Source organism: Mustela nigripes, chromosome 7 (genome assembly GCF_022355385.1).
Source record: "Mustela nigripes isolate SB6536 chromosome 7, MUSNIG.SB6536, whole genome shotgun sequence".
NCBI lineage: Eukaryota > Metazoa > Chordata > Mammalia > Carnivora > Mustelidae > Mustela > Mustela nigripes.
The window spans coordinates 111326068-111345185 of record NC_081563.1 but is presented as its reverse complement, the minus strand read 5'-3'; the positions used below and the strand labels follow the sequence as shown (position 1 = coordinate 111345185).

Here is a 19118-nt window from a genome sequence, read left to right as displayed (position 1 = left end):
TTTTATTGCCTTGGAGAAGTGACATTAACTATCTAAGCCTAGTTTCTCAACCCTATAGTGAGGATAATCATGCATCTATAATAGAGATGCATCTGTGAAGTGCTCTCAGGAGAAGAGTTAGTGATGGATAGCCGAGCCTGTTAGGAGAAATGCATGTGAAGAGTTGGAGCTGGAGGAAGCCTTTGCTATGGCTGCTGAGCTAGGGTCATCATTAATCTCCCTGAGTAGGCTTACACCTGAGCGGCTATCAGCAACTAAGCAAGGGAGAGCTCCTCCAGGAGGGCTTGGTCCCAGACTGCTGTTCTGGGGGAAACTTGAGCACTGCCAGTTGGAGTTTGTCATACCTTGTCAGTGCCTTGGTTGCGGGTCCACCTACCCTAAGAGCTGAGAGGGAGACTTGAGGACTGACGCTCCTTCCAGGGCACCATCTTGTCAGGGAGACAAAAACCAATGCAGGGAGGACACTTCAAGGAGGGGCAAGGCTGGCATCCCAATTCCTGAGCTCTGCAGAGGGCAGTTTGTCTGAAAATTTCACTTGGGCCAGACCAGAGCAGACATTCCTAGTGGCTGATTATGACTCTCTTTGTGAGAAGAACCCAGAAGAAGCAGAGAGCTCATCCCCAGGATATGAACCGCATTGCTCCTAGGCAGCCATGACAATCCTTTTCTTTGCCAAATACTCAATTTCCCAGTCTTCCCCAAAATAAGAAGAGGATGCAACTCAGTTCTGGCCAACAACATTTAAGGAGAAATGGACGAGTAGGATTCTGGGAAAGCTTTTACCTTCATGATAAAGTAGTGTGACCTCCGTCTCTTGTGGAGCTGTGGCAGCCACCTTGTGGCACTGAGGGAACTACATGCTAAGGATGGGAGAGTAGAATGAAGTCTTATGTCCTTGAAGAACCAATACTTATGATGGGATGCTTGTGACCAGAATTGTCAGGTGAGAAAAAATAAACCACTATTTAGGATCTTGTAAATCCGGTTGTTACTTGTAGCGGGGTGCATTGCACTGCATTGCATTCTTGAGTTGGGGAGGGGGGCTTTGTGAAGATGACAGAGGCACTTACATAAAGGACAGCACTTACGCACAAAGGACAATTCCCTGCTCACAGCATTCTTGGGCCCATTCTACCTTTGGGGCTTCACCACTAATAACAACCTTGTTCTCAACCTTTGTGTTTTTGTCTTCTGCCCTCAAATATTGGCCAATCACTGTAAGGTGGCTCAGGATACCACATCTAGCGGTCTTGCCTTCCAGCCAGCAGCCTGTTGTCCAGATGCTGAGTTAGAACGACCTTGAAACCCTTCAGGGTGACAATCTGAGCTGAAGAGAAAGCCCCTTTGGGTAGAAACTTGGATCCACTCCTCCTGGGCAACATGGAAGAACTTGGGCTTTGGGCCAACCTTCTCGCATGGCCCAATGAGCACCTCCAGCCTCATACCTCTCCGGGAAATGTTTACTCCAGCTTTGACCTCCACACCCCCTTCACCTAGGCTTCACCTCCCCAACCTACAAAGACACAAGCAGGCCAAAGAATGCCACTCAAGAGGCTTTCTCCATTTTATTTCTTTGGGAAAAGAAAACGAAGTCTTTCCATCACATATGGTAGAGATATATATTTATATATATTTATATAGAATTTCTTTTGTGTTTGGAAGTCCCAAAGCTGAGTCTGTTCATATTTTTTTCTATATATTTTTTTCTTACTAATGCCTTCTCTTCCCCCTGCCCCTCCGGCCCAGGCCCAGGTTCTGGGGCAGGTACAGTGAGGGGTGAGTGGAATGGGCAGTGATTGCCAGATGCCCCCCCCCCCAGCTCAGAGATCTGGTGAGGGTCACCTGGAAGGGGCTGTGCAGAGGGATAGAGGCCACACAGAGGGGCACTCTTGTTTTTGTGGGGGACGCACAGCTCATTAAACAGTCACCAGTCATGGGAGGAGGTTGGTCAGGGGTTGGGGAACTTGCTCACAGTAGTTGCCAGCTCTCTCCACCCTGCCCTCCAAACCGAGTCTTGGGGAGGAAGAGAGTGAAAAGAGAGAAATACAAGGGCTGAGGGCCAAGCCTCCTCTAATTTTTATTGCTGGTGAATTAGAAATTTGCCTTTCCCTTCCTTTCTTAGGGAGATAGACTCAGGATGCTAGGAGGAGGAGGGACATGACAGTGCTGTCCCAACCCCCACTGATGGCCATGCCAGGCCTACCTTGGGCAAACACTGGGCTACCTTGAGATCCTGGGAACTCAGGGGTCAGTGTTCTTCTCAGGTAGCCTTGTCCTTCAAGGGCAAGCACAACCATCCTCCCTCGCCACCCCCCCCCAAACAAAGGCCTCTGGCTCAGGCTTGGGCCCATTGGAGCTTGGAAGTGGGCAGTGCACCAAAAAATCAAGCAGAATTTTCTACTGGAAGAAAAGGTGAGGTTGGGGGAAGAGGTGGCCTAGGACAATGATGTTCTTAGCATGAAAGCAGAGGGAGGCTGGGGGGATCGAGTGGGAAAAGACACAGGGAGACATCACAGACACTCATATGACCTCAGAAACCGGGTGAGGGGAGTGCCTGAGAGGCAGGTAGCACTTAATAGCTGTAGTTAGAGCCGGACAGTGGCCCTGGGTGTGGGGTAAGCCAAGCAGATGGGGCTATCACCCTGTGGGGTCCTGGCCAGAAGGGTAGGGTAGAGCTAAGAAGCCTCCAGGTGACCCTTCCCAAGAACAGGAGAGCAGATCTTCCCTGGGCACTGAGTCTTCACCCCCAGCCTTCCCTACGGCCGGCCCCTGATATGTACATAGGGACATATACTCAGGACCAGGCCAGGCGCCAAGGCCTGAGCCCAAGAGACCTTGGGGGGGAGGGGCTGGGCAGGTAGCCCTCTCAACCACATACAGGCTATCTGCTCCCACTTGTCCTGTCAATCTGCCCAGGGAGGGATAATAGGACAGGAAGGAGAGAGGCCAGGAGCCCAAGGTCTGTCAGCTTTGGCAGACCCCATGAAGACCTCCTCAGGCTACATGACCTCTGAGGTGACCACACAGAGCATCACCAGACACCGGGATGGCCAACGGTAGCCACCCAGACCTACCCAAGGGCTGAGGCACCTCATGGTGCTACAGGCCTGCCGCCTCCCATCTCCCAAAAAAGAGCGCCAAGATGGGGAGCACGGGGCTCCCCTGCTGCCTGGGCCCCTCAATTTCCATACATGCCTCCCTCTCTCCCCTCCTTGGGAGGAGGGTCCAAAGGGGCTGCCCAGAGGGCCAGTGGTAGAGCCCCAAGGGCACCCCTTGGGGGTTGGGGAGGGACCTGGTCACAGCTGCTTTGAGAACCTCTTTGGTCTGGGGACATGGGAGACATAGGGAAGAGACATGGCAGGGAGGGGACACTGGGGACTCTGGCCTTTGACAGGGCACTTTGTCAAAAGGCCACATGCCCAGGTAGGGGATCAGATTTCCGTGGACTCAATGCGTTCGAGGCGGGAGGGTGTCCAGGCTTTCTTCTCCTCGCCGTGTTGTGGGGTGGGTGTGCTGGCCCCCCCGGCTGACCCACGCTCCCGCAACCGCCGCTCCAGCTGCTGGTTGCGCTGGTACATCTCCACGTAACTCAGCTGCAGTTGCTTCTGGTACTCGATGACCTTCTCCTTCTCCTCCAGCCACACGCGGCGCTCCTCCGCGAAGCTGGCGCCCTGGCGCTCCCGGGCTCGCCGCTCCGCCGCCAGCTCGGCCTGCAACCGCCCCACCTCCCGCCGCAGGGCCCGCGTCCCGCTCTCCCCGCCAGCATCCACCTCCCCGTCCAAGGAAACCAACGAGGCGGCGGCGGCCACCCCGGCCTGCCGGCGCATCTTGGCCTCGTCGCTCTCGCACGTGGCCAGGGCATCCTGGGGCTCGGCAGGGTCCACCGGGGTCAGGGCGGGCTTGAGGCACGCCGCGGGCAGCTCCGCCTCACTCAGCTCCAGGCTGGCCTGCTTGCTGCCGAAGGAGTCCCTCAGGCTGAGCAGCTGTTCCTCCTTCTCTCGCAGCGAGGCCCGGCCCTCCCGCAGTTGCGAGCGCAGCCCCACGATCTCACTCAGCTTCTGGGACACGTCCGCCTGCGAGTCCTTCAGCTGCTGCTTCAGGAGGGAGATCTCCCCTGCCTTCTGGCACACCTGGGCAGGGGCAGGGACGAAGAGGACCAGGGTCAAGGCAGAGCCCCGCAGGAGGGCACCCCAACCCCTGCATCTAGCCCCAGGCCCAGCATCCCCAGAGGCCAGGTTAACTCGTGGGTCACAAGGAAGGACCCAGAGGGCCCTCCTTGGACTCAGGACACATGTGGCTAATCTCACACAAACCCCTGGGCCACTCTGGTCCTCACAGACCCTCCTCATCTGTTCTGTCCCCCTCCCCTTCACTCCCCTTGTGACATTGGCCACAGCTCTGGGTTTCTCCAGAGTGACAGAAGGAGGGAGACTCAGAAAGAGAAAGCCCAAGCCCCCTGCCCGCACCTCCCACTTAGTTTCCTCCATCCGGGGCAGGAAGTCAGCCTGCTCCTTCTGGCAGGCGGCCACCTTGTCCTCAAGCTCTTCCCGCTGCCGCATCAGCCGGGCTGCCTCCTCCTGCAGCTGCTTCTTGTCCTGCTGCAGCCGCAGCACCTGCAGCTGGAGGCCCTGCTGGGCGCGCTGGGCGCGGCGGGCCACCTGCTGCAACTTCCCACTGCAACCCTGCCGCAGCTCAGCCAGCTCGCGCTCCCATGCCTTCTGCCGTTCCTCCAGCACCTGAGCCACCGCCGCCTCGCTCTGCTCCAGGCTCCGCCTCAGGGCTGCCACCTCCTGTTCCTTTTCCCACAGCCGCTCCTCGAGCTCCTGGATCAGAGCACTGGGCGAGGGTGGTGAGCACGCCGCGAACGGCAGGCCTCCACCTCCGCCCTCCCCCGAGCCCAGGTGGCCTGGCCGCCCCATGGAGGAGGATGACCCACTCTTGCTGGAGGCCCGCCCACTGTCAGAGGTTCCTAGGTCCTGGTAGCCCGAGCCACCCCCGCCGCTGCCGCTGCTGCCGCTGCCATAGGTGGCAGTGCCAATGCGGTTGATGTGGCTGGTGGAGGCACTGAGGGGCGCCAGGTGCTGGCTGTAGCTGGAGCTGTAGGTGGGCAGGCTTGTGAGTGAGTTCCGGCCGGAGTCGGAGAGGCCGCCCCCACCCCCACCCGCTGGGGTCATGGTCCGAGACTTGTCCAGTCCACCCTTGAGACCACCAGGACCCTGTCGTCCCTCGGGAGTACCATTAGTCTGCGGGGGACACAAGTTCTGCATGGAGTGGAAGTTCTTGGGTACAACAGGCTTGAAGGCCGAAGGCCTAACTAGCGGCTCTGAGCACTGAGTAAAAAGCAAGCAAGGGAGAGCGGGTATCAGAATGTGGCCTTAACCCAGGCCCCACCTCTTCCTTCTAGCTGAGAGAAGTTCAGCCTCACCCCCAATTAATCTCCATCTTGGAAGTCCCTCCCAGGTGGGTCTCCACCTCATGGCCAAGTCTCTACCCTGGAACCACCAGCTAGACTTGGCCCCCAGGACCCCACCCCGTGGCTCCCCAGCCCAACCTCCAGGGTCCACACCTTACCCTCCTCTCTGGAGGAGCCACCCCGCAGAGAAAGGCCCTAGGGACTGACCTGGTCTAGCTTGCCAGAGGTGGCCAAGAGCTTAGGTGGATGGCTGGGCTCACGATACTGTGGTGGGGCCTTGTCACTGCTGCCGCTGCTGCTACTGCCACCACTGCTGCCTACCACGTTGCCGCAGACATCAGTGTGGTCGCTGCCCCGCAGCTCGCCATTGAGGTAGAGGGAGTTGGCGAGAGCCTTGTCTTCTGAGGGGTAACGGCCTGGCCTCTCCCTGCCAGCCCCGCCACCGCTGCTGCGGGGGCCGGGGAAGCTGCCCTGGCTGCCCCCACCCCCGGTGCGGGTGCCCACGCTCTTCATGGCGAACTCCTGGGCATGAGCCACCCCACTGCCCACACTGCCCATGGCCAGCCGAGGGTCTGGGGGTCCGAGCTCAGAGGGCCGAGGGGCAAAGGCCAGGAGAGGATCCCGCCCTGGGTCAGCGCGCACAGGCAGTGTCTCCAGCTTCGCCATGACTAAGCCAGGAGGGCACTGTGGGCACAGGGGGGAAGGCAAAGATAGGTCAGCCCCACCCCCACCACCTCAGACGAGTCAGCCCAAGCAGCACTTGCACCCAGCCCTTCAGTGTCCCTTCCTTATAATGGACACAAGAGTTCCCAGACACCCAGGATGGAGGAATGGGGCTGGGGTAAGAGTGACAGCCTGGTAATAGGTTGCCTGTTGCCCACCTAATTGTGCCCAGACCCCAGGGCACCATGCACATACCCTCCCAGCTTTGCTCAGCTCAGCATTCCACCCCTCAGCTCCTGCCTCAACCCCACCTCCTCCATGAGCCCCAACTCTTCACTGCAACCCCCAAAACTTAGGCACTCTTTACCCTGGGTTTGAATCCCTATAATCCAACCTTATGGGCTGGAGAGACAGGGTTGGAAGGGTACAACAATACTTGAATTCAATAGGGAACCTCAGAAATTAAGGGAAGGAGAGAACCCACCCCTAACCAAATCTTCTGAGTAGGGGTCTTTCCCAGCCCCCTAACCTAGGGTGTTGCAGTCAAGGGCAGAAGTGGAGGCTCACTACCAGCGCAGGCTCCTCTCCTTGCCTTTCCAAGGGGGTGGAGGGCCGATGGGTCCTCAAGCCTGGGACCCTCCGAGGCCCGGTCTGCAGGGGCCATGTGCCTCACTCTCGCAGTCGGGGCTCGGCCCGAACCGGCTGGGCGACTTTGGACGGGCCGACTGAGCCATCCCGGACTGCAGTTTTCTCCTCTGCGAAATGGGAGGAATGAAGGACCTACCTCATGCAGCTGCCGAGTGCCAGGCGCCCCGAGGCGACAGGCGCGGGAGGGACGGGAGTCTTGTCGGGGGAGGGGGGTGGGTACCGCCGCGCGCCCCAGGGTCGCATGTGGGCGCCACCTCGGGCACGCCCCGCCCTCCACGGACGGCTGGGGACCGTGGCTGTAGCGCGTAGCGAGGGGACCTTCTGGAGGTCCACTGCCGCACGAGGGGCCCCTTCCCCACGGTCAGTACCTCTGCAGAAGCCCGGGGGCTGGCTGAGGCTGGGGCAGAGGACGCGGTGTCACCAGCTGCGGCCGCTGGCAGTGCCTCCCTCTTGGTCCCGGTTTCCCACCGGTGGGCGGGGCGAGGGGCGGGGCTTCCGTCCCCAGCTGCGCCCGCAGGGGATTCCGCGCCTCCCATCCGCTCTAAGAATTCACTGCCACCGGGAAGACTTCCTGGGTTACCCCTTTCCCCGTTCCCTTTGGACCTTGAACCGTGAAGTCCTCTGAGCCCTTCCAGGAGCGCGCTCCCCCCATCGCCCAAGGCCAGCCCACGAGAGCAGGGGGAGCAGCGCAGGCTTGCAGACAGGGCCTCGGGTTACCTGTGCTCATAGAGGCCCCACTTCCTGGTTCCTTTGTCTCAAATCCACACCGGGGAACACCTGCCCTAGAGATCTGCATAATCTGGCGGGGCCAAGGCACCATGCAGTGCCAGTCGTGGAGGCAGGCCCTCGAACCGAATCCACTTTCCCCTAAGGAGCCCTCCTTCTCTACCAAGGTGAAGGGGTCTGGGCGGCACTCCATGGCCCTCCAGTGCCCCTCAGACTATCTTCTACCCAGGTGCCCATTCTGCTGCTGCGTCCTTCCTATTAGACCCCAGACCCGGGGAACCTGACAAAACTCTTGTCCTTCAGGAGTCTTTTGGCCACCACACCTGGAATTACAGCCCTAAGTGGTTGGAAAGTTCACCACCAAGCCACGCCCCACTGCCTTTGTAAAATTCCATTCTCTCAGCATCTGTCCCCCCAGGGGTGGAGAACAGCACTCTACAACCTTCCAGCCACTCTATCCCCACATACACAGCTGAGTCCAGGCTGAGGCAAGAGAGGAACCTAGCGCAGAATTTTAGCGCAGTGTCACCAAGTGCAAGACCCTGAGAGTGAGTGCCTCTCAGGCCCCCCTCTAGACCGTGCTCTGCCTCGGTTCCCCACACACTCCAGCCCAGTTACCCCTCAATCCCTAAATCCCCTTCCCACCCTTAAGCATGACCCCTTTCTCAGCATCCTTGGGTGCAATGTAGGGAAGAACTGAGGACTGTGAGGATGAAGGCTGAGTGGCCTAAGGCTTGAAACCAGTGCCAAGGCCTGGGCCGGGTCTGGGAGGAAGAACTGAAAAAACTTCACAGAGATGGGGTTCGGGGTGGGGGCAAGGAAGGAATCCAAGCTGGAGCACCAGGGTGGGTGTGACACCCTTAACAAAACAGGGGGAGATGTTTGGAGGAAACAGGTACTTTGGGAAAGACCACACAGAGATCTCTCTCTCACAGTGGGTGGAAAGAGACTGCGGTGATCAGCATTCGAGGGTGGTATGGGCGGGGCCCCACATGGAGGGAAGGTGGCAGGGCCCCAGAAGCCTGGGAGGCAGCGTGGATGCAAGAAGGAGGCCAGAAGAAGGCAGGCCTTGGAGAACAAGCTGGGGGGCTTCCAGAATGTTGGAGCAGCTTCCAGTGTGAGAAAGGGGCCAGGTAATGTCGGGATTGGAGAGTGTATCCTGGATCTGGCAGGTGGAAACCTCACTGTAAGAAATGGCTTCAGAAAAGGGGTGCATGGCCAAGCCAGGCTACAAGGGTGGTTGGGTCTGGAGGGAAAGATGGGAGAGTTCCCTAGTGAAGGAGGAGGCCAGAGAAGGCAGTAACTTAAGGTCTTTGGGATCCAAAGGCGCTTTTTCTAATTTTAAATTAAGCATTCTAGAAACCTGAGTATGTTGCTATGCCGAAGGAAGGTGCCAACAGTGAGATGAGCTAGGCAAGAGGGCTCCGCCAGATGCCTGGATGTGGGCAAGAGTAAACCTCCGAAGTGATCACGTTGATCACAAGAGTGACAGGGGACAGTGTTTGGGAGGGTGCTTTCCGAGATGTAGGGTGCAGTACAAACATGCGGTACTACCTTCTCTGATCCACAAAAGGAGGATCTGACCACAGGTTGAAGCTGGTCATAGGCTACTCTGTGCCACTGTTGCCCTGGGATGTGTGTGGTCCTCGGACAAGCTCAATGCCCAGAGTCCTAGATGGAAATGAGGTGTTCCCAAGAATGTCTCCTGGGACCGGCTCCTGCTCTACCTTGGGAGTCCTTGACTGTCAACCCACAGCAGCTCTCCCTGGAGCCTCATTCCCCAAAGATTGTCTTGCCATAATTCTAACCTGTCATGATCAATCCTGTGCAAGCGTTCCCTGCCCCTTGTTTCTTCGAGTCTGGGCCATTGCAGCTTCTTTTCTCAAAACCCCACCAGGGAGTTGGCAAGAGAAAGAGGGGCATTTGTTCCCTGATAGGCAGAAACTGAGCCCGGGGCCGGGGGGCGGATTTGAACTTCATATATGGGCTGGGGTCCTGAACTGGCCCAGGGGGGTAAGCATGGTCCACACAGGCAGACTCAAAGCATCAGCCCAACACCTGAGATGACAGCCTGTTGCCCAACTCTGCCACTATCTCTGCACCATCAGCCTTCAGTGCCTGGGACATTATGCAGAGTACTGATGGTCATAAAGTGATCAAGTGAATTGTACCCAGGCTCTACATGGGCAGGTCCCTCCAACCCACAGTGACCACTCAACCCCTCCTTCCCTGTGTCCCTCCCACAGCTAAGAACACTCCACCCTTCTCTTGTGGTCTCAGAAGCCCTATACTAGTCCATTCACCCCCTAAAGCTTTCAGAGCCCCTCTTGCCAGCACCCTTACTGGAGGGTCCTCACTGGCCTTTCCCCCCCTGCACTCCCTCCCACACACAGCTGCTAGGGGACTCTTTCTAAAGGCAAAGCTGATCTTGTCCCTGCTTTGCCCAGATTCTTCCATGAGCAGCACCAAGAACAGTCGACATGAGTTCTGGAGGCATCAGCTCAAGTGCAAATCCCAGCTGAACTGATTAGGGGTGAATGCATGCAGGTTACTTCACCTCGGGTTCTCACACCTACCTTACAGGGATTTTAAGAGGTAAATGTATTGTGGGTAAAAGGTCTGACATTCCTCTCAGTCTCCAGAACAAGAGCAGAGCTTGCAGTGGGCCTCCAAGGCATCTTCCGCTGCCCATCCTGTTTCTCCTGACCTGAGCTCCTCTCCGCTAAACACAAAATCTCTTCCCAGCTCTCTATGCCCACCTTGCATCCTTCAAGGTCCAATCCAAATGCTGCCTCCCAGGAGAGCATCCCTGATAGCCCCTGGAGAGCAGGGGCCTGGGAGCACTTGGGTCAGGCTACTCCAGGGAGATTTCACTCTGAGGCTTCCCCAGGGGTTGGCCTGGAGGTGCCCTGGGGGCACAGATGGCAGAGTCCTGGGGGGGTCTCTGGGCCCAGACCTTGAGGAGATGCAGAGAGAATGCTGTGGGAATGCTCGTTATGAGCAATGCAAAGAGGCAGTGAATCTAGACAGGAAAATCAGGAAGGGCTTCCCGGAAGAAGGGCTGAGGGAGAAAGGGGACTGAGGGCACTAGAGGGCTTTTGGGGTGCAGAGGTCTTCAGAACTTCTTGGTTGGGATGTGTGAGAGGAGATCCACCTTCTCTTGGTGTCAACGGGGGAAGGGAGCCATCTCCTAGATCCTGGCTCTGGTGAAGCTGGTGTTTAAGGACTGAGGGGGCTGACAGCGCCCCCCCTACCCCAGCACACACACGCGCGCACACACGAGCTTTCGCGCTGGGGAGTGGGGGTGTTCGCCATTCACCAGCAGTCCACGGCCCGCAGCGCCAGTAGATAGAGACCCTAGCCACAAGCTGTCCTGAGGAGGTGCCCAAGGGTCTCTGTGGTGCAGGAAATACCTCTCGCATCTTCCCTAGCTCCCTACCAGCGCGTGTGGCCCCGGGGGGCGGGGCGCAGAGGGAAGAGGTGACATAATCCGGGCCGCACCCCCTCCGGCCGCCACCTCCCCCCAGGCCTGGTGAAGCATCCATGACATCATCGGCCTTATCTCCACTCCCCTCCCCCGCCCCGGGACCCCAGCAGCGGGACGCACCCCCTCCCCAGCTCCGGGTCCGGCAGGACGAGCATCGCAGTGCAGCGGGCACGGCGACAGGTCGGAGCCGGGAGGGGTGCCGCGGTGGGCCGGCCTCACTTACTCGCTGCCTCAGGGTCCAGCGCGGGGTCCTCGGAGCGGGCACCACCGGCCCGGCTCGCTGGCGCAGCCCGAAGCCCGCCCGGCGGGGCGCGCGGCGCGGGCCCGGCTCGGCTCCGCGCCCCTCCCGCTCCCCGCCCGGGCCCCGCCCACCCGCGGCTGCGGCAAACGCGGGCCCGCCCTCCGGCCACGCCCCCCAGGGCCGCCAATCCCCAGGCTGGGGCGGGACGCAGCGCCTTAACCCTTTTGGAGCTGCGTCGGGGTTCGCGCGTGGGACCCCTCTATCTCACCCTCTCCAGGGCTGCGTAAATCGGTCCGAGGCCCTCTGCTCGTTGCCTGTTACCCACCCCCAAACCCCTTGGGTTCAGCCCCAGGCTCTGATCTCTAATAAATCCAGTGGGACAGAGCCCTCCGCCACTTCTTTGGCAATTGGGAGGAGCCTCTCCGGTTTGGGGAAGGGGCTCTCGCTGTGGACTCCGACCCCCATTCCTCTCCTGCTCCTGCTCTTCCGGACGCGGCCTCCCAGCGGACGCCGTGAGACTGCAAGTCTGCAAGGTGGGGGCGGGGCGAGCCCTCCCGGGGGGATCCGACACCGCGGAGGGAAGACCCGCTTGGGCGCGGAAACCGCAGGCCGGCGTGTAAGGGGCTTTGAAGGGCCGTGACTCTGTCCGGCAGCAAACGGAGCCTGTTTGAAACTTGCTGCTGCGGAGGCAGTAGAAGAAGGGCAGCAAGGAAAAAGATACACATTACAATCCAGCAAGGTGTGAGTGCTTTCACCCAGTGCCCCACACCTGGCATGAGACCTGGCCCCGACGCCCACGCTGCATCCGGAGGCCAGTGGGAGTTAGATGAGGACTTAGTCCCTACCCGGAGTATCAGTTTCGCACGCGCCTGCTTCGTTCTGTACCGGGAGCGATCATTCAGCCCCGGCTGGCCCGGGAGGGCTGCCGGGAGGAAGCCGGCCGGGACTGGAGGTCTTAGCTTCGAATTCGACGAATATGGCGGGGAAGCAAACCAAGCGTAGGGTTCAGCATTAGTGAAAGCCTGGAGGCACAAACGGACTGTCCGAAAAACTGCAGCGCCTCCACTCTAGGGGATTTAACCCGTAGTATATTCGTTGTTATTTGGTCATTGCTGATTTGTTTGGTTATCAGTCATCCCATTTTATAGTACATATTTCTTGCTATTACTGTTTTCTGGATTTTTCCATATTTGCTTTTGTTTTCTATAGTGGTCTGCAAGATAGAAAGCCTGTGTTTAATTCTCCTGGAGGTTGCCTTTGAGTTTATCAAGTAAAAATACAGTTTTTTCACAAATCATTATAGTCAATGACAAATCATTCCTTTTTATATTCCTCTTTATGTAATGACAAATTTAATGTGCTTTTCCATCTCGAGGCCTGCTGCCCTCATACCTACTTATATCTGTCCCTTTAATCCAGGATGATAGACCCAGTTTTGTTTACACTTCTTTTTCAAGCCACAAATGCTGTTTTTCATCATTGTCTTTGGCCAACTCTTTAATTGGTATCAATGTCACTGCCAGTTTTTATGCTCTAATTTTCCTATTCCTCAGTCAGACCCATCTCTCATCTTATTGGTGATTTCAGGGAAGACTCCTGAATGTATTTTTCCTATGCCTTTTCCCTAGGTAAAATGCCTTTCTACTGTCTTTACACACTAATATACCTTATGGCTTGACTGTTTATAGAATTTTTGCATCTCCAAGACTCTCTTGTCCTTATCCCATTGTCTTTTGGGTCGTAAAATGGTAGCAAGTACACCCAAAACTAACATAAAGTTAATATGTCAATTTTATCTCCAAACAAGGTACCAAAGCTGGTCAGTTCTGTGTTAAGTGAGCAATTTGCCCAGTGCTTCTTAAGATTTTTCTTTATCCTTAAAAGTTAAATATTTACCAGCAGAAGTCTATTAATTTTCCAGAAAAGAAGTGGTTCTTTCAGCTTAGAAAAGTTTTCTTCTAATACGTTCCTGTCCATTCTTTGAACAGGGTTGCTTTGGGCTTTTTTTTTTTTTTTTCTCTCCTAAAATTATCACATTAGATTACCACTGTCAAATAAATCTCTTCATCCTTTTTCTCTGCATTCTGAGAGAGTTTTTCTTCACAAGCAAGGAGCCCACTGAACAGAGAGCCAGACAGGAGGCTCAATCCCAGGATCCCAGGATCATGACCCAAGCTGCCCAAGCCAGACACTCAACTGACTGAGCCACGCAGGTGCCCCTAATTCTGCTTGTTATATCTTCCTTTTTTCTTACCCAATTTCCAACCCACCTCTGTCTTGATCTCAGTTAATCTCTTTTTAGTTTTCTGTTCTTATTTTATAGAGAATGTGGTTTTGCATTTTAAGAAGAACAACAGGTTAATAAGGGAGTATCCTAGCTGATTCTGTTCTAATGTATATGAAAGTCTTGATAAAGTGGACCATTTTCGGGAAAATACAATTACAAAAATAAGAAGGATGTTGAAAACATTATCTAAGAAATGTGTCCAAAAAAAGGCTCTGGGCTCAGATGGTTTAATGGAAGGATTGTCTCAAACTCTCAGTGAATCCTTACCCTGTAAATTGTATTACAGCCCAGAAAAGTTAGAAAGCTATTTCATTTTATGAGACTATAATTCTCCTTATACCAATTCCTAATAAAGATAGCATAAAAGGGAAAACAGCAAACCAATTATACTTATCAATTCTGGGGAGAAATTGCTAAAGACAACTCAAGGAAATAAAGTTAAGTATGACTGTATATGAAATTAGTGCATGAGTTTGTTAAGTGAGAAAAAGAAAAAACCAAACAGTTGTCATAATGTATGCCAAAAAGTCATTCAAAAATCAGTGCCCAAAAAGAACCCTCCTGATTAACCAGAAACAGTTGAAGTTAAGATTCGCTATTTTGTGTCTTGACATCTGGTAAAATCAGGAGTGCCTCAAATAGCTGAACTGAACATTGCCTTTGCCAAATAATCCTCCTTATCAAATCAACCAGGTGCCGTTTCTGCTTATCTCTGAGAGCAGGTCTCAGTTCTTTGCCAGCCTGTGGAATCATTCAAACAAACCAATCACATTCCCTGCAGGAACAACAGGCACACCTCAGCCTCTTACTGCTACAAAGCTTGTCTGTCCTCTGGCTCTTCACTGCATTTGTGAGTGTGACACCTGGATGTCCCCATGTGGCTTGTGGGGTCCTCCTCCTTCCCTGAGCCATGAGGATAGGGGACTGACAAACCCCTGTCGGTCCCACCTGTCCAGTGTCAGGGGCTGTATTTGGCCCCCGTAACCCTAGGGTGGGAACTCCTTCCTCACCAATGGTAAAGAGGAGGTGATTAAAACAAAAGTCTATTATTACAATAAAGCTGGGAGGGGGAGAGTGTATCAGACTGACAAAACTTAAAAACTGATGATACTGCATGCTGGTGAGGCTGTAGGGAAACAGGAACTCACGGTGTTTTTGAGAGTATAAATTGGTACAACCTTTTGGGAGGACAGTTCGGTCATAGATATATAAAAATGTGCAAAGTGCATATCCTCAGACTTAGCAATTCCATTATGGGAAGAAATGCTGTCACAAATAATATGATAGATGTACAAAGAGAAGTCACTGACATACTGACTGTAATAGAAACATTTAAACGTAAGTACTATTAATGGAAGAATGAGTAAATGAATCACAATGCATCCAGTGCAATGTAACAATCGTGATGTAAAAGAATGGCATAGTTGTCTATTTGTTGACATAAATGACTATAGTAAGTGAAAATAAAGCAAGGAGCAGAATCATATGTATGCATGCTCTAACTCTTCTATTATTTTATTTATTTATTTATTTATTAAATATTTCTTTATTTCCGGGAGCCTGGGTGGCTCAGTAGGTTAAGCATCTGACTCTTGATTTCACCTCAGGTCATGATCTCAGGATGGTGAGATCAAGCCCAGAGCTGGGCTCTGCACTCAGAAAGGAGTCAGCTTGCCCTTCTCCCTCTGCTCCTCCCCTCCCCCGCCCCTGCTTGTTCTGTCTCTCTATCTCTCAAATAAACACAATCTTTAAAAATATATTTATTTATTTAAGTAATCTCTATGCCCAATGTGGGGCTCAAACTCACAACCCCAATATCAAGACTCACATAATCTTCCAACTGAGCCAGCCAGGCTCCCCATCTTATTTTAGTAAGAATGTATATGTACCTGCATAGAAAAGTGGAAAAAATGCACATCCAACTATTAGTAGTGACTACTTTGAGATGGTGGGATTACAGGAAGGAGGGAAGAAGAGAAGATTCTAGGCACTTCTGTAATGTTTGCATTTTTTTTTTTTTTACAACAAGCATGTATTACTTTTGTAAAAAAAAAAAATTGAAAAGATAATGCAATTTGCTTGGAAAAGTAAACAGGTGAAGAAGCTCTGAAAATTTAGAAATAGCAAGCTATTAATATATTAAATATCTGCTCAAAAATCCCTGCTCCAATAGGGGTTTGCAGTCTAGTGGGAAGAGACAGTAAGTAATATATAGTGGATTAGAAAGTGCCAACTACTAAGGAGAAATTGAGATTGCTGGGGGAATCCCAATTCGGAATAAGATGGAAGGCCTCCCTGCAGAAGTGGCATTCAAATTAAAGACTTGGAAGCGAGGGTGCAAGCCAAGTGTAAATCTGGAGGTTTGTAGAATGCAGTCATTTTCTGTATAATAAAATGAACTCTCTTTTCAGTATTTTCTTGTTTTTATGCACCAACTAAAGCTTTCAAATAGAAAAAGCTACTTAAACCTAATTATAATTAGTTTTACAAGATCAATAACTACGTGAAGAATTAACAGTGTTCAAGGTTTACCCTTTTGAATGGCACTTGCCCTATACTATAGTTCTACCCAATCTATAAAGAGATCATTCTAAATCATAGGAAAAGATGAAATGCTCCCTAATTCATTTTATAAAGGTAGAATAATCTTTTTTTTTTTAAGATTTATTTATTTATTTGACAGAGAGAGAGAGAGAGAACACAAGTAGGCAGAGAGGCAGGCAGAGGGGTAAGAGGAAGTAGGCTCTCAGCTGAGCAAAGAGCCCGAAGTGGGGCTCAATCCCAGGACTCTGAGATCATGACCTGAGCCAAAGGCAGATGCTCAAACAACTGAGCCACCCAAGCGACCCAAAGGTAGAATAATCTTAATACCAAAATATGAAAAATAATATAAAAGAAGAAAAATTGTGATTGATTAATCATCTGTCTTCCCCACTAACTTGTAGCATCTATATAGACAAGATACTTTAAAATTTCATATCTTGGGGCGCCTGGGTAGCTCAGCCTGACTCTTGATTTCGGCTCAGGCCATGATCTCGGAGTTGTGGGATGGAGCCCCAAGTCTGGCTCCACACTCAGCAGGGAGTCTACTGAAATTCTCTCCCTCTCCCTCTTCCCCCATCTCTCCACATGCTCTCCCTCTCAAATAAATGAAATCTATTTTAAAGATTTACTTATAATCTTTTTTATTTTTTTTATTATTTTTTTTAAAGATTTTATTTATTTATTTGACAGAGAGAAATCACAAGTAGATGGAGAGGCAGGCAGAGAGAGAGAGGGAAGCAGGCTCCCTGCCGAGCAGAGATTCCCGTTGTGGGACTCGATCCCAGGACTCTGAGATCATGACCTGAGCCGAAGGCAGCGGCTTAACCCACTGAGCCACCCAGGTGCCCCTACTTATAATCTTTTTTAAAGATTATTTTTTTTTAAATCTTTTTTAAAAGATTTTATGTGTTTATTTGAGAGAGAGAGAGAGAGAGCAAGAAAGAGAGCACAAGCACGGGGAATGGCAGGAGAAGCAGACTCCCCGCTGAGCAGGGAACCCATGGTGGGGCTGGAGCCCACTGCAGGGCTTGATCCCAGGACCCTGAGACCATGAGCTTAACCAACTGAGCTACCCAGGCACCCCTCAAATAAACAAAAAAATCTTAAAAAAAAAATTCCATATCCCCATCTTAATACTCTGGTAAATAGGGGCACCTGGGTGGCTCAGGGGGTTAAAGCCCTGCCTTTGGCTCAGGTCCTGATCTCAGGGTCCTGGGACCGAGCCCCGAGTTGGGCTCTCTGCTGGGCGGGAAGCCTGCTTCCCCCTTTCTCTCTCTCTGCCTGCCTCTCTGCCTACTTGTGATCTCTCTCAAATAAATAAATAAAATCTTAAAAATATATATTCTGGTAAGTAGAATTAATGAACCCCCAAATATATCCAAGTCCTAATCCCCTGAACCTGTAAACATGTTAGGTTACATGGCAAAGGAGAATTAAGCTTGTAGACAGAATTAAGGTTTCTAATCAGCTAACCTTAAAATAGGGAGATTAGGGGTGATCAGTCAGTACAGCATGCAATCTTGATCTCCAGTTGTAAATTTGAGCCCCAAGGTGGGTGTAGAAATTACTTAAAAATAAAAATCTTTTTTTTTTTTTTTTTTTTTTTTTTTTTTTTAAGATTTATTTATTTGTCAGAGAGAGAGCGAGCGAGAGCGAGCAAAGGCAGACACAGTGGAAGGCAGAGTCAGAGGGAGAAGCAGGCTCCCTGCGGAGCAAGGAGCCCGATGTGGGACTCGATCCCAGGACGCTGGGATCATGACCTGAGCCGAAGGCAGCTGCTTAACCAACTGAGCCACCCAGGCGTCCCAAAAATAAAAATCTTTATTAAAAAAGAGATTAGCCTGGATTATCCAGAGGGCCCAGTGTAGTCATAAGGATCCTTACAAGTGGATGAGGAAGGCAGAAGTCGGGGCGGGGGGCATATGACTAAGGAAGAATGGTTAGTGATACAGGGTAGCTGGCCTTACATATGGAGGAAAAGGACCACAGGCCAAGGGATGTGACTTGAAGATGGAGTAGAACCTCCAGAAAGAAACAACTCTATGTTGATCTCAGCCTGGTAAGACCCATATCGGACTTGTACAGAACTAAAGATAGGAAATTATGTTGTTCTATGTCGCTAAGTTTGTGGTAATTTGTTACAGCAGTACTAGAAACCTAATGCAAATGGGTAACAGACACTCGAATTCATTTGTTGAATGGTGAATGAAACTGCAAAAACCCTTGGGTCTACAGACAATTGGGTAAAAGGGAAATCATTCACAGAATACAAATGGCCAACCAGCCATGGAAAACATCTCTAGGCCTGCTGATATTGAAGAGATGCAAATGAAAACCTACCATTTAACAGACAACCTGACCCTTTGGGGTCCTACCCACAAAGTTATCCAGAAGTGAATGTGGGGCTTCTCTAGGATGACTAGGCAGTGACCTCCAAATGCCAAATGGGGGGCAGTGGGAGGGCAGACATGGCACTTTAATCCATGCTTAAGTTTGGATGTTTGTACTAAAGCTTTTTAGAGCTGTGCTTGTTTTATGAGGAAATAAAAACCTCTAGAATTGGGCCAAAAATTCCTGGGCATGACTAGTAAAGGCCTTGGGGGTTATCCAGACCCATATAAAACTATAACTGAAACATTTATGATCCAAGTATGCTGGAGTGTTTTACATGGGGTTTTATAAGCTGATGAGCTGATGCTTGCACATATAAGCTGATGAGCTGATGCTTGCACATACCCCCACAGGACCCTTGAGAAATAAAGGTTAAAGGGAAAAATACTAAAAACTTACTAGACTGTATACTCCTTTTAAACACTCTTCTTTACTAATTGCATGTTTTTCCCAATAGAAGATAGTTTTTGCTTTTCTGTTCTCAAGGATCCCTAGAATTTTTTTGTTTTTACGTAACTAATGCTTTGTTTATATAATACGAATGATAAAACTTATTTGTATCTATACGGTGTAAACCCCATTGCAAGATATTTAGAAATAAAGCATAAACAAATACAAGCCACCATCCTACCACCCACCTCTTACGTGAGTTTTATAAACTCACATCTATTTGTGAAGCATGTTGTTCTTCTTAAAGTCCTAAGCAGAATAATAAGGA

General features: G+C 52.0%; 1 protein-coding gene across 7 annotated transcripts; it reads right to left on the bottom strand.

The window, feature by feature from the left end:
* Nucleotides 1-1546: 1546 nt before the first annotated feature.
* On the bottom strand, nucleotides 1547-11255 carry LOC132021773 (leucine zipper putative tumor suppressor 3). 7 transcript variants are annotated; one of them, XM_059406641.1, is made up of 5 exons: nucleotides 11161-11249; nucleotides 6669-6831; nucleotides 5621-6097; nucleotides 4467-5330; nucleotides 1547-4130 (listed from the first exon to the last, which is right to left on the bottom strand). In XM_059406641.1, exons 2-5 carry the CDS (start codon nucleotides 6738-6740, stop codon nucleotides 3432-3434), a joined length of 2112 nt encoding a protein of 703 aa, XP_059262624.1. In that variant the 5' UTR covers nucleotides 6741-6831; nucleotides 11161-11249; the 3' UTR covers nucleotides 1547-3431. The 7 variants fall into 7 exon arrangements, with proteins under 7 accessions (XP_059262624.1, XP_059262625.1, XP_059262626.1 ...); XM_059406642.1 differs by lacking the exon at nucleotides 11161-11249 and adding an exon at nucleotides 7093-7855 and having other exon boundaries at nucleotides 4530-5330; XM_059406643.1 differs by lacking the exon at nucleotides 11161-11249 and adding an exon at nucleotides 7093-7853 and having other exon boundaries at nucleotides 6606-6831.
* Between the last annotated feature and the right edge of the window lie 7863 nt (nucleotides 11256-19118).

Bases quoted from the DNA above. Each gene is read 5' to 3' on its own strand.
- LOC132021773 (XM_059406641.1), bottom strand. From the start codon at position 6,740: ATGGCCCCTGCAGACCGGGCCTCGGAGGGTCCCAGGCTTGAGGACCCA. The intron at 6,098-6,668 runs GCAAGGAGAGGA...CTGTGCCCACAG, and splicing joins CCCTCCACCCCCTTGGAAAG to TGCCCTCCTGGCTTAGTCAT. The intron at 4,131-4,466 runs GTGCGGGCAGGG...GCCCCTGCCCAG, and splicing joins TGGAGGAAACTAAGTGGGAG to GTGTGCCAGAAGGCAGGGGA.